The sequence below is a fragment of the Myotis yumanensis genome, unplaced genomic scaffold (assembly GCF_028538775.1).
Source record: "Myotis yumanensis isolate MYYU_CA2020_CCGP unplaced genomic scaffold, mMyoYum1.0.hap1 SCAF_8, whole genome shotgun sequence".
In the NCBI taxonomy this organism is placed as follows: Eukaryota; Metazoa; Chordata; class Mammalia; order Chiroptera; family Vespertilionidae; genus Myotis; species Myotis yumanensis.
In genome coordinates, this window is record NW_027223759.1 from 40,172,455 (window position 1) to 40,185,189 (window position 12,735).

Consider the following 12,735-nt stretch of genomic DNA (forward strand, 5'->3'; position numbering starts at 1 on the left):
CGTTTTAATTATGTTCAATTTGTCACAATGAAAATAAATCCTGCATATCAGATATTTACGATTCATAACAGTAGCAAAGTTACAGTTATGAAGTAGCAACGAAAATAATTTTATGGTTGGGGGGTCACCACATCATGAGGAACTGTATTAAAGGGTCGCGGCATTAGGAAGGTTGAGAACCACTGAGAAGATAAAACGTGGAATCAGTTTGGAGTTGGCTTTACTAAAAATGGGGGCTTTCCCCTAGCTTTTATGATTTTTAAAAATCCTATTTGGAATTGATCATCATCTTACAGGATTGGCGGTAATTTTCAGATTTATGGAATTTTGAAGGGTTTCAGCAAAGCGGATGTAGCATGCTCAGTGTTGTGGCTTTTCTTAGCATCCCTGAGGGAGATAGAATGACATCTCCCCTTCCAGAACCTAATAAAGGCCTCAGCCTTTCTGGTAAAAAGTCTTTGGATATTCACTTGGCATTAAGGTGAATTAATGAATTGATACAGAGAAGGGTAGTTGGAGAGGTCCTAAATCAACTATAGTTAGATGTTGATACAATCTGAGCGGTATGTGTAAGCCCACGGTGATAGTAAAATTCAGCCTTTTCTGTATGTTCGAACGTTTTTCATTCTACAATGTTGAGAGGTAAAGCTGGCTTTGTGCCAGGCTTCATTGAATCCCTCAGGCATATTGGCTGTGAGATTGGAACAAAATGCCCAGTACTGACGGGACAGGAAGTCCTCCCCTTTCAGTCGTTGGATTTCCACTTCCTGTGGTTTCAGGCCAACCACGGTCTGAAAATATTACATGGAAAAATCCCAGAAATGAACAAATCATACGTTTTCAGTTGTGCCTGTTCCCAGTAGCCGGAGGAAATCTGCTGTCCTGCTCCCTCCTGCAAAACAGGAGCCATCCCTGTGTCCAGCACATCCATGCTGTGGTACAGGACAGTAAGATATGTCCAAAGAGAAAGAGATCACATTCACATAACCCTTATTTTAGTCTGTTGTTTTAAATTGTTATCTTATTATTAGTTATTAATCTCTTACTGTGCTCAATTTATTAATTAAGCTTTATCATAGGTATGGATTAGAGGAAAAATATATGTATAGGGTTCAACCCTAGCCTGCTTTCAGACATCCACGGGGTCTTGGAACATAGCCCCCGCAGGATAATGGGGTATGAGGATACGAGGGGACCACGGTACCTCGTTTTCTCCTCGTGCGATGTGATTACCGACTGGCAGAGTTGGTAAGAAGAGCGACACGGCGCACCTCTCTGAGCCCTGACATCCAGGGCGGCCCCGGGGGTGGGGGGCAGGTAGGACCCGCGGGGGTGCGCTCCGCGGTGGAAAATAAGGTGGGGAGCAGTGCGCCTGTTTCCTCGCGCCCAGGAGGCCTCCGGGCCGTGTGTGGCTTAGCCGGGGGCCTTCCAGGACACCCCGGAACACCTCCCCCGATGCCCGCCAGCTCTCTAGGGGTCTGCAGAGAAGCCTGTTATGCCCAGAAACGACAACCATATCCTCTGACTGCACCCCACCCGGGGCTGTTTTGTTTCGTCTTTGCCAGTTTCATTTTAGGAAACGCCAGCTTTGCTACACGAACCCTGAGGAAACCGGCTGTAAAATCGGCGGAGCCAGCGAGAAGCGGTGCAAGTAAGTGATCAGTGCTGCCTTAGAGACTGATGCAGGCCCTGCCGCTGGGGGGCGGGGGGGGGAACCGGGGGGGCGGGGCTCCCGCGCCGCCCCACCCTGACCCTTTGTGACGTAAGATAATGCTGCCACGCGTCGGAACTCCGCCGCCTGGAGGACCACAGGGCGCGAGTGACACGCGGGAGGGGACGCAGCGGTCATCTGGGGCCAACTCCAGGAATCATGCATTTGTTGCTCAGATTAATCGTTTTCTTTTACGTGTGGGGCATTTTTACTGCTGAGGGACAAAAGGAAGAGGAGCGCACAGAGGAAGTGAAAATAGAAGTTGTGCATCGTCCGGAAAACTGTTCTAAGACTAGCAAGAAGGGAGACCTGCTAAATGCCCATTATGACGGCTACCTGGCTAAAGATGGCACGAAATTCTACTGCAGGTAGGAAATGCCGCGGACCGCTGTCACGTCCAGTTGATGCGCAGAATCTAGCCTCCCTCCAGCATGCAGGAGCTTAATTGGTTGGTTGGTTGGTTGGTTGGTTGGTTCTTGTTTTTTAACAGTAAGAGTTGAGGCTTTTATTCCTAAGGGGGAAATCAGATTAGATGCAGTAGTTCTCTATGAAGCTGAATATTACTTTCTAAGTTATTGAAAATGTTGGACCAAGAAATTATCAAAAAAGAGACTATGGCCCTGCTGGTGTAACTCAGTAGTTAAGCGTCGACCCATGAACTAGGTGGTCAAGGTTCAATTCCTCTGGGGCAAAAGCCCCTGTTGCGGGTTGCAGGATTGATCCTCAGTAGGGGACATGTAGGAGGCAGCTGATCAATGATTCTCTCTCATCATTGATATTTCTATCTCCCTCTCCCTTCCTCTCTCTGAATCAATTTTTTTAAAAAAATACACGATGTCCACACACACAGCCGACCATTCCCATCACCCTTGGGACTTACGGACGTAAGTCAAGGCATAGTGTGTAAGGATGTTCACACTTTTCCTTTGCTGGTTGGAGTGTCTTTACAGAGGGTTGGATAGGGTAGTTTAAGGGATTTTGTCTGGCCTTCAGAAGCTCCATATTTACAGACTATTGGCCACTTTCCAACTGTCAAGAAGACACACAGCAACTTTCCCCGATGACTTCTGGGCCCTGTGTCCTCCACCTGACCCCTCATCCCATGACTGCCTACTCTGATTTAATTAAAGGCTTACTACTCAGAGGGAGAATGTCTTTTCTTCATCTCTGCTATTACCTATAAAGATAGGACCTGGGAAAAGTTAGTTCTTTCTATTGAAAGGAAAATAAAGAAATTTAAGAAGAAAGGGTACAAATTTTAAATAACTTTAAAATATTTACGTGGCTAAAACTGCACCATCATTTTTTAGAACAAATCCAAACCGGTTAAATGTATTATTTTGACAAGTCATACCGCTAGGTAGGGTCAGAAGACCCATTTAAAAAGTTAACTGTTGAGTAGTTTTTGTGAAAATGACAAAAAGAAAATGAGATGACAAATCGTACCTCATTCTGGCTATTATGAGGTAAGTTTGAGCCAAACACCCACCAGGGGGTTCAGAATGAGTGATAGTATGGGAAAAGAGATGGTTAAAGGGGACTCCAATTTTAATGTAACTAAATGCCCAGCTGTCTTTTTTTATCCTCATCCAAGGATATGTTTATTAACTTTTAGATCGAGAGGGAGAGAGAAACATTGATGTGGGAGAGAAACATGGATTGGTTGCCTCCCTTATCACCCCAACCAGTATTGAACTTGTAACCTTTTTGGAACAATGCTCTAGCCAACTGAGCCACCCAGCCAGGGTGCCCAGGTTTTTTTTAGTTTGATTTCATTTTTCTTGAAATCAGCTTACCTAAATGTTGCTTTTTATTATAGCCGGACACAAAATGAAGGCCACCCCAAATGGTTTGTTCTTGGTGTTGGGCAAGTCATAAAAGGCCTAGACATTGCTATGATGGATATGTGCCCTGGAGAGAAGCGAAAAGTGATAATACCCCCTTCATTTGCATATGGAAAAGAAGGCTATGGTAAGATGTTTTAATATTTATTCCTCGGTCTCAAAGAGATATTTCTACACCCATGTTCATAACAGCACTATTCACAAAAAACAAAAAATAGAAATAACACGTGTTCTTTAACAGATGAAAGGAGAAACAAAATGTGGTATTTACATACAGTGGAATATTATACATCCTTAAAAAGGAAAGGGAATTCTGGCACATGCTATAACATGGATGAACCTTGAGTACATTATGCTAAGTGAAATAAGCTAATCATCAAAAAACTAATGCTATATGATTCCACTTTAACTAGGTACCAAGGGTAGTCACATTCATTGAGACAAAAAGAGAGAGTTGTTGTCAGAGCCTGGGGAGAGGGTGGAATAGGGAATTGTTGTTTAATGGGTATAGAGTTTCAATTTTGCAAGATGAAGTAGTTCTGGACATTGGTTGCACAACAATGTGAGTATAGTTAACACTACTGAAGTGTACACTTAAAATGGTTATACTGGTACATTTTATGTTACATGTATTTTCTTCCAATTTAAAAATTTTCAATCTCTCAAAAAGTCAAATAAAATTTAAAAATCATAGAGGAAATAATTACAGAACTATAGGGTACAGTAAACTTTAGCTGTATCTATTCCAGGCTAGCCAGCCTCCTGTTTTTACATATAAAGAAAATACGACATTGTTCAAATACGGATCTCTGGCCAGAGTTGTTCTTCCCACACAGTGTTAGCTCTCATAATGATCTTGTATATTTTATAAGGTCTACGTTTGTCATATTTGTTTTTAGCATAGTGTCTGTTTTTAACATAAATGTAAATAGCACATACCTTTGGGTAAGCAGTACCAAAGTCAAATCATAAAACTTGGGAAGCTGAAACGTATGACTTTGGAGTAAAAGGATAGCACTGGAACATGGTAAAAAGAACATCTGAAATAACTGTTAGTCACCATTACCCAAATTTAGGAGAAGCCTTGAAATGTGAAAGGACTGAACTGCATCTTTCAATATCTCACCTATATTTAAAGCCTAGAGTGAGATCTGAAAAGCTAGGTAAGGCAGTAAAATAGGGAAAATGTTTGCAATACATATGAGAAATCCTAATAACAAATAATAAAAATGACCTACCCTTAGGAATAAACAAGTTTATAAACAAGTGGCCCACAAATAACAACGAAAAATACAAATAACCTTTAAATTTATGAGAATACTAAATTTTATTCATAATTAAAGAAGGTGAAATTAAAGCAAAAGTGAGACACCATTTAGTCTTTCCTAATCTGCAAAGACGTAAAAGTTGGCAAAGGTATGGAAAAAACAGTAGGCTCATGCATTATTGCCGGGAATGTAAATCATTCTAACTCTCTGGCAATTTCTATCAAAATTTAAAATGCATATTTTCTCTGACCAAGTAGTTCCATTACCATGAATGTGCACAAAAGTATATGTAAAAGAATGTTCATTGCAGTCTTTTTTTGGTAGCAAAAGACTGGAAACTACCTTAGTATCCATCAGTAGGAAATCAGTTAGGTTAATCATGGTATATCTATAAAATGGATTATTGTTCAGCCAGTAAAAAGAAGCTGTGTACAATGCAGAAATGATTTCCCATCCTCAATGAGCTTATATGTACAAGGGAGAATCTCTCATATGCATCATGTAGACTCTATCTGGAAAGATACACAGTCATCTGATGACATGAAGTGGTCCTGGGAAGGAGGTCTGAGGGTCAAGGATGAGGAGATTTCTTCTCATTCTGTAATACATTGTACTGTTTAAATTTTTCACCGTGTACATCTATTAATTTTTCCAAAATTAAAATTTTAAAAAACACCGAAATTAAAAGCGGAGCAAATAGATGAATTTTAGAAATGGGCAATCTGTCAGAGGGACAGTTTTGATATTTCATTCTCAATTAAGTCCTTGCTTCCTATTGCCATGTAAGGATGCTAAAGAATCTTTAACACCTCTTCGTTCTATTTAGAGTCCTTAGTAACTCCACCTCTTTGAAATATTGAGTATATAATTAAAGTAATTAAAGGTTAATTTTCTCCAATAAAATATTGTCATTAACTCCCAAATATTTCATTGAAACGTCATGCCCTCTTTGAGGCTGTTGGTTTACTCATTAAGAGTAGTGATTCCCTCACCTCTTCTTCCCAGCAAGAACGAGGAACCACTGCTCCAAACTGGACTGGAGGGAGGTTAGTGGTGCAAGCCAGACCCAGTCAGACTGAAAATTTCTCAAGAGACAGTTTCAGATAACTACAGCTTCATTTTCAATGCTTTTTACCAATCATTTGGTCCCAACAAAATAGCTCCCACTGAACCATAATTTGTATATCCTATTTTTAATTGTAGAAGAAGTGAGAAGAGAAATAAAAAATTGAAGATAAATAAAATTGAATGCAATACTTGTCCTAAAAATGTTGTCATAGGTTGAAGCCAATTCTAGGCAACATGATAACAGGCGACGTTTGCCTTTCAGTCTCTTTAATCTCATTTTCAGTTTCCAGTTCTTGTGTTGTCCCATCAGATGCCTCCACATTCTGCCTATTACCAGAGCACCTGCTTCCCTATCAGCCTACACCCACATCCCTCATCAATAGATGCTCATCTAGAGTCCTATTACCTTAAGGCAAACGACTACTTAGTTTATCCTTTTTGTAAACTAATTTATGTTTGGATGACTACACAAGCTGCCTAACCTATTATTAAACCAAAAACCCTTGCTGTGGAGATGTGGAAATTTGACTTGAAGTTGGTTCATATTCAATTTGAAGTGTCTCCAAAAAATATTAAAAAAATGAATTTCACTAGTAACACCACCAACACTTTCATTTTACACATAGAGGAACTGAGGCCCAAACAAAAGTATGTTGTTTAGAATGTAATTAACTGCAAGTTTACCTGCACTAAAATAGCTTGGATTAGATTATTTAAAAAGTTGCAGTGTAGACCTTAAGTAACTGCTTAACAGAACTTCTTGATCAAATAAGCTTTTAAAAATAAGTTATTAAGAACTAACATAAGTTATAACTTTGTTTTAGGTAGTACTTGAAGAGGTCTTTCTTCTGCACAATGCCCTTGCCTCATGTCGCAGAAACCCCTGCATGTCTTGAAATGCATGTGACTTGTTTGTGCTTTAATTAACAGTACATGTGGTATGTATAGATTCTTCACATTAACTCCTATGTCTTTGATCCAGTTCTCTAAATACAAGTAATTCTATAGCAAATGCACATTTCTCTCTTTTATACTATAGTTTTTTGCAAGAAAAAAAAAAGAATTGGCAATGTTTTCTATGTTTATAGTAGAATTGTTCAGAAACTTCAACCTGTAATATTTTTTCTTAAGAAATTTGAATTTGTATTTGGAATTTGTTTTTAATTATTGTTTTATTAAAAGAAGATCGTAACTGGACAGAATAGGAATGGGTTTTAAAAAGTGATCATTGAGTCAATCTCTAGCTCTTTTACTCTAAAATCAGGTGATAGGTGCTACTTTGGTTGGGATGGTCACATTAGTCATGTGATACACAGGAAGATTCTTCTATGGCCTGGCTTTGAGATGACTGATGATGATCTCTCCTTTTGGCTGTAACTTTCAAATTCTTTGGAATATATAAGCACTTGAGAATCCTCTGGTTTTTATTATTAAAGAAATTACTATTTTCTTAAAAGAACAAAATTAGCCATTTTAAAAATAAAGGATAGTTGTCATTCATTCACCAAATGTTTGAGTGATAAGAATCAGGCATTCTGAAAGACTCTAGGAATATACCAGTGACACAAACCACCCACTGCCTCTTACCAAGTCATTTCTGCAGGTTATTTTAATGAAATGAACATCTGAAATAGACAAAGCCTACTACTAAAATCATCTGTGATATCAGTTAATAGATTAACTTTATTAAGGAGATCTGTTCAACTAACTACTTAAATTTTTTATTGTGTTTAGAAATTTATTCATGAAATTGTTACTGGTTTATTCTGTTATTACACTTTATTTTTAATACCTATAAAGAATTTGAAAGATAAACACATTTATATATATGTTTTATTTATGCTCCCAAATAACTATACAAAATCATTTTCTAAAAGATTACTGATCTAAGCTTTCAGATTTTTCTACCCAGGCATTTCTTCTCTGTACCAGCTCTCTCTCCTTTAAAACGATGGGTATATTAATAAAAATTATATGATTGATATTTATTTTCATTTAATTAGGGAATAATGGTCTCCTAAGTTCTTAGAACTGACTTGGTTTAAAAACATATGGAAAAAATTTCTAAAAAGTATTTAGAACACAATTTTTATAGATATAAAATAATATTATCATAGTGCTGTAATGGCTACTTGTGAGTAAATATTTGAACATTATCTTCATGTAAGTTAAACTGTTAAAATTTATACTTTTAGCAGAAGGCAAGATTCCACCTGATGCAACATTGATTTTTGAGATTGAACTTTATGCTGTGACCAAAGGACCACGAAGTATTGAAACATTTAAGCAGATAGACACAGACAATGACAGGCAACTCTCCAAGACCGAGGTAATTCAAACAGATTTCGTGTGTACAGCCTAATTTTTTTTACCACACTTTTAAGTACATTTTTGTTACAACTCTTATTTTTTTTACTTATACCTAGTATGGATTGATTACTTAGCTTTTAATAGAAGAGCTGGTTACAAAAAAATCGGAGCTCCAAGAAGAAAATAAGCTTTTTCAAAACAAAACTTAGTCATTCTGTTCAATTTCTTTTCTCCCTACAAGAAGGCCATTACAGTATACTAATCTCTAGGAGGCATTTCCAGCATCTAGGCTACAGGAGCAGATTTCTTTTAAGCAGCACTGTAGGAATGTCTAACAGGGCAAATAATTCCTACCTCATAGGATTGTGAGGATTAATTACATGAGGTTATGAAAAAAGCTAGCAAGAATTTAAATTGTGTAGATTGCAAAGTTAGTAAACTGAACCCAGGAGTTCAGCTACCTAGCTTCTGCACCCCAGTTAGTCTTATATATGAATTGAGGAATTAATAAAGATCTTGTAATAATAATTTTTCATACTTTCTCAGTACCAGGTATAGTTATAAACCCAGTAGTATGTGACCTTGACAATATATGAGGTAAACACTATTACCATCATCTCCATTTTATAGAAGGTGCAAATGACACCCAGACAGGTTGCTAAGTAACTAGCTTAAGGCCACAGCTCTAAGTGGCAAATCCAGACTGCAAACCCAGCAATCTGACTCCACTACTGTATTCCTCGTCATGAGTCCACCCTGCCTTTTTCAGGGACTTGACATCATGAATGTTTCAAGGCTAATGTAGGAGGCATGCAGGAGGCAGCCTATTGCTGATTCTCTCTCATCATTGATATTTCTCTCTCTTGCCCTCTTCCTTCCTCTCTGAAATCAATAAAAATATATTTTTAAAAATAAAGAAGCAGCAATCACTTTAAAAAAATAGGCAACTGTGTCATTGATTCAAGTGATAAAAACAGTAAGACCCTTTTCTGTTTCTTTTCCTCTTCCTTCTCCAATCGTTTGCCCACCCTAATTCTACTTCCTCCTCCAAAATCTTAGTAAGGACTTTTTCCTGAAGTTCTTTGGTTGATCAATAACAGAAGAGGAATAAGAGAAGGGGATCATGCCCCTCTCCCTAAGAGTAGCGATTAGAGGCATGGCAAACTGTTCCCAGTACAATACTTTCTGTGGACCCATCACCCTTTTTAGAATGAACAGCAGCTGCCAATGAATTCACATAGTACTCAAGAGTTCAGCCTGTGCACACAGACCACTCAATATCACCTGTACACCAACAGACACCTTCTTCAGTATGAATACACCTCAGTAGACCTTAGGGGATCTTCAGTTCTTTTCTGGAAAATAGAAATAGAGAAAGTCCAAAAAGAGACCTGCTTACCTACATTTTGCCCAGATTTGCCTACATTCTTGGGTATCAGGGATTAGCTGCATTATCACTAGATAGGTAAGAGTGATTTTAACATGCTCGATTTTCGTAACAATAGCTATCTTTCCTTGACACCTGTAAACATGACTTTAATCTTCACATCAATCCTACAGTATAGATTCTATTTCCTTCCTTTTTTTTTCAAATATATATATATATATTTTAACTTTTAAAATGTTGCCACTTTATTATGCCCTTAGGTTTTTACTTATTTCTTTAATTACCATCTGTTTCAAATATATTTTTATTGATTCCTTCCTTTAACAGATGACAAAACTGAGGTTCAGAGAGGTTAAATTATTTATACAAGACCACACAACCAGTACATGGCAAAGTCTAGATTTCACACATGAGCTAAAATAAACTTTCTTTCATCATCAGAAAGATTTAGTCAGTTATTTCTTCAGTATAAGTCAGGTGGAGGAGTAGGGGAATACAGCGTTTTTAATAAATAACGAAGTGGAAATAGTATGGACCCCATTGCCAGCAAAATTATGCACTGCCTTTTTGTACCTCTTCACTGCAATGTATTAGAGAAGTACATTTGGATAGTCGACAATATTGATGAGGAAAATATATTTTATGTATTTAGAAGCTGAGGAATATTTTATGCTATTTAAAATTCTTTATATCTACATAGGATTTCTAAGGCTCACTTGGAAGAAAATGTATCTTCATCATATAGGACCAAAGTCCCATTTAAGAACAGTTGCTAGATCCATTACCCTTTCTAACTAAAGTCTACCAGCTAAGGATTGAGTTTGGGATATGGATTGCTAAAAACCTCTCAGGGTTCAACTTTAGCCTTTACATATACTCTTGTCTCTACAATGCCCAGCTGAACATTATTTCTAGATCATTGTGCATTGATTTCTTTATTATATATTAATGCTTTCTAATGGAAATATAATTGAGTCCCATCACATCTTTAAAAAAAAAGAAACAGGTGAAATTAATTGTAATGATATGTTTTGTTTAATTCAGTATATCTAAAATATTACCATTTTACATTAAATCAATATAAAAATTACCAAGTTATTTTTATTACCTTTAAAATTTGTTGTGTATTTTACCCTCAAATAGCATATCTCATTTTTATGTAATCATACTTCAAGTGCTTAGTAGTCGTCTGTGGCTAGTAGCTGCTATGTTAGGCAGTGCTTATAATAATGTCTTTGCTTAGAGAAATACCATATTACATAGAGAAAAGGAAATACTTCAGAATATCTGTTCTTTATTTGACATTATTATTAGAGACATTGTTGTAGTCTATAGATTTGGAAAACTATAGAAGCATAGAACAATTAAGAAAATTATATTTTAAAACCTGTGGTTGGTTTTATTGATTATGCAACATATTTATTAATGTTAGAGATCATAAAAACACCAATTTGTATTTTATTCATTAATGGAAATCCTTGAGAGTGAGTTTCCTTTGATAATGTGGACAGTGTATGCTGGGGTCCAACCCCAGCAGGTCCAGGGGTCCCCAAAGGTGTGGACGGAGTCGGCAAAGAAGGAAGGACATGGAAACTGGTTTCATTTCATCAGCATAGCGAGGTTCTCCCTCCAGGATCTCCAGGGAAGTTCTGGTCAGGATCTCCAACCAAGTTCTGGTGCCATGTTCTCTCGCTATGTTCTCCAGCCAGGTTCTCCAGGTTCTCCAGCCAGGTTCAGTCACCAGGTTCTTTAGCCAGGTTCTATCCAGGTTCTTTTGCCATGTTCTGTCTAGGTTCTCCAGTGAAGTTCTGTAGCCAGGTTCTGTCCAGGATCTTTTGCCATGTTCTCTGGCTAGGTTCTGGTTAGGATCTGATGTTTATTGTCTTGTTACATCCGTATTTATACCAGCCGATTTTAATCCTGTCAATTTCTATTACAAAGGTTAGGGCGTTTCTCATCTCCATTCCAGGGAGTAAAGATTATGTAGCTTAACTACCCGCCTGGCACTTAATTAAGGGGTTGTATCCCCTCCCTAACCTCAGGGAAAAATCCCCACCTGGGGAAACAACCTTTCTCAGAGAGGTGACCTTGGTTAAAACACATGGCACTAAGGAGAGCAAACATATTAAGAACAATATGCTATATATGCCAGGTCCCTTGAAACATATGCTGTGCAGATGTTTCTTTCCTGCAGCGACTGTGTCAAGCAGCAAGGATGGACCGGCTTCCGGCAAATTCCCCCTTTTTTATTTTTTAAATGATAGCGCATGCAAATCAGTGGCCACCTCTCAGATTGGGCTGTTTAAGACTCGGAAGAAGACTGGCAAGCAATGACAGTGAGCATAGCTATAAACATAGTGGATGGAGCACACAAGGAGCCTTGTTCCTGTAGAAGGTTGCTGGCCTCTTTAGTCAAGGTATTTTAGCTGTCCTCAAGTTGGTGGTTTGTGTCAAGCAGCAAGGATGGACCGGCTTCCGGCAAGTGTAGATTATTGGAAAGCATTTAGTTTCAACAAAATTCAATTTATATATTAATCTTTAAACATATACCACTAACCATCTATAACCTCAGGGGAAGATCAGTTTCTCTTCGGAGAATCAAAGGTTAAAAAAATAAGACCTCAAGCAGCTTTTTAAAATTTTATTTCACTTATTATAAGCATTTCTTCCTTATGAGTTTCTTTATGAAACATTTCTTCAAAGTTACTAGAAATGTATTGTGAATTCTTATTAATGAAATGTTATTTTGGCTCTCTAGATAGATCAGTACCTGAAAAAGGACTTTGAAAAAGATGATAAGCCACGTGACAAGTCATATCAGAATGCAGTTTTAGAAGATATTTTTAAGAAGAATGACCATGATGGTGATGGCTTCATTTCTCCCAAGGAATACAATGTATATCAACATGATGAACTATAGCATATTTTTAAACTTTCTCAATTTTCTTAGCTACTTACTGTACTTTATATATAAAACAAAGTCAGTTTCTCCAAGTTGTATTTTCTACTTTATCCCATAAGAACATATTTTGATCTCCTCAATACATGTAACTTTGGAATAAATGTGAGGCTATTTTGCAAATTTAATTCTGTGAACATGAGTTTTAGCACCATGAAACTGACCTGTGTGTCCCAGTGGGCAATTTT

General features: G+C 37.6%; 1 protein-coding gene across 5 annotated transcripts; it reads left to right on the forward strand.

The window, feature by feature from the left end:
- Nucleotides 1-1,767: 1,767 nt before the first annotated feature.
- FKBP7 (FKBP prolyl isomerase 7) lies at nucleotides 1,768-12,675 on the forward strand. 5 transcript variants are annotated; one of them, XR_011472469.1, is made up of 4 exons: nucleotides 1,768-2,079; nucleotides 3,531-3,682; nucleotides 6,716-6,829; nucleotides 8,087-8,175. XR_011472469.1 is itself a non-coding variant. In XM_070423403.1 (4 exons), the coding sequence occupies exons 1-4, from the start codon at nucleotides 1,871-1,873 to the stop codon at nucleotides 12,506-12,508; spliced, it is 657 nt and encodes a 218-aa protein (XP_070279504.1). In that variant the 5' UTR covers nucleotides 1,768-1,870; the 3' UTR covers nucleotides 12,509-12,675. The 5 variants fall into 5 exon arrangements, 3 of the variants coding, with proteins under 3 accessions (XP_070279504.1, XP_070279505.1, XP_070279506.1); XR_011472470.1 differs by having other exon boundaries at nucleotides 8,090-8,107; XM_070423403.1 differs by lacking the exon at nucleotides 6,716-6,829 and adding an exon at nucleotides 12,347-12,675 and having other exon boundaries at nucleotides 8,087-8,220.
- Nucleotides 12,676-12,735: the final 60 nt, after the last annotated feature.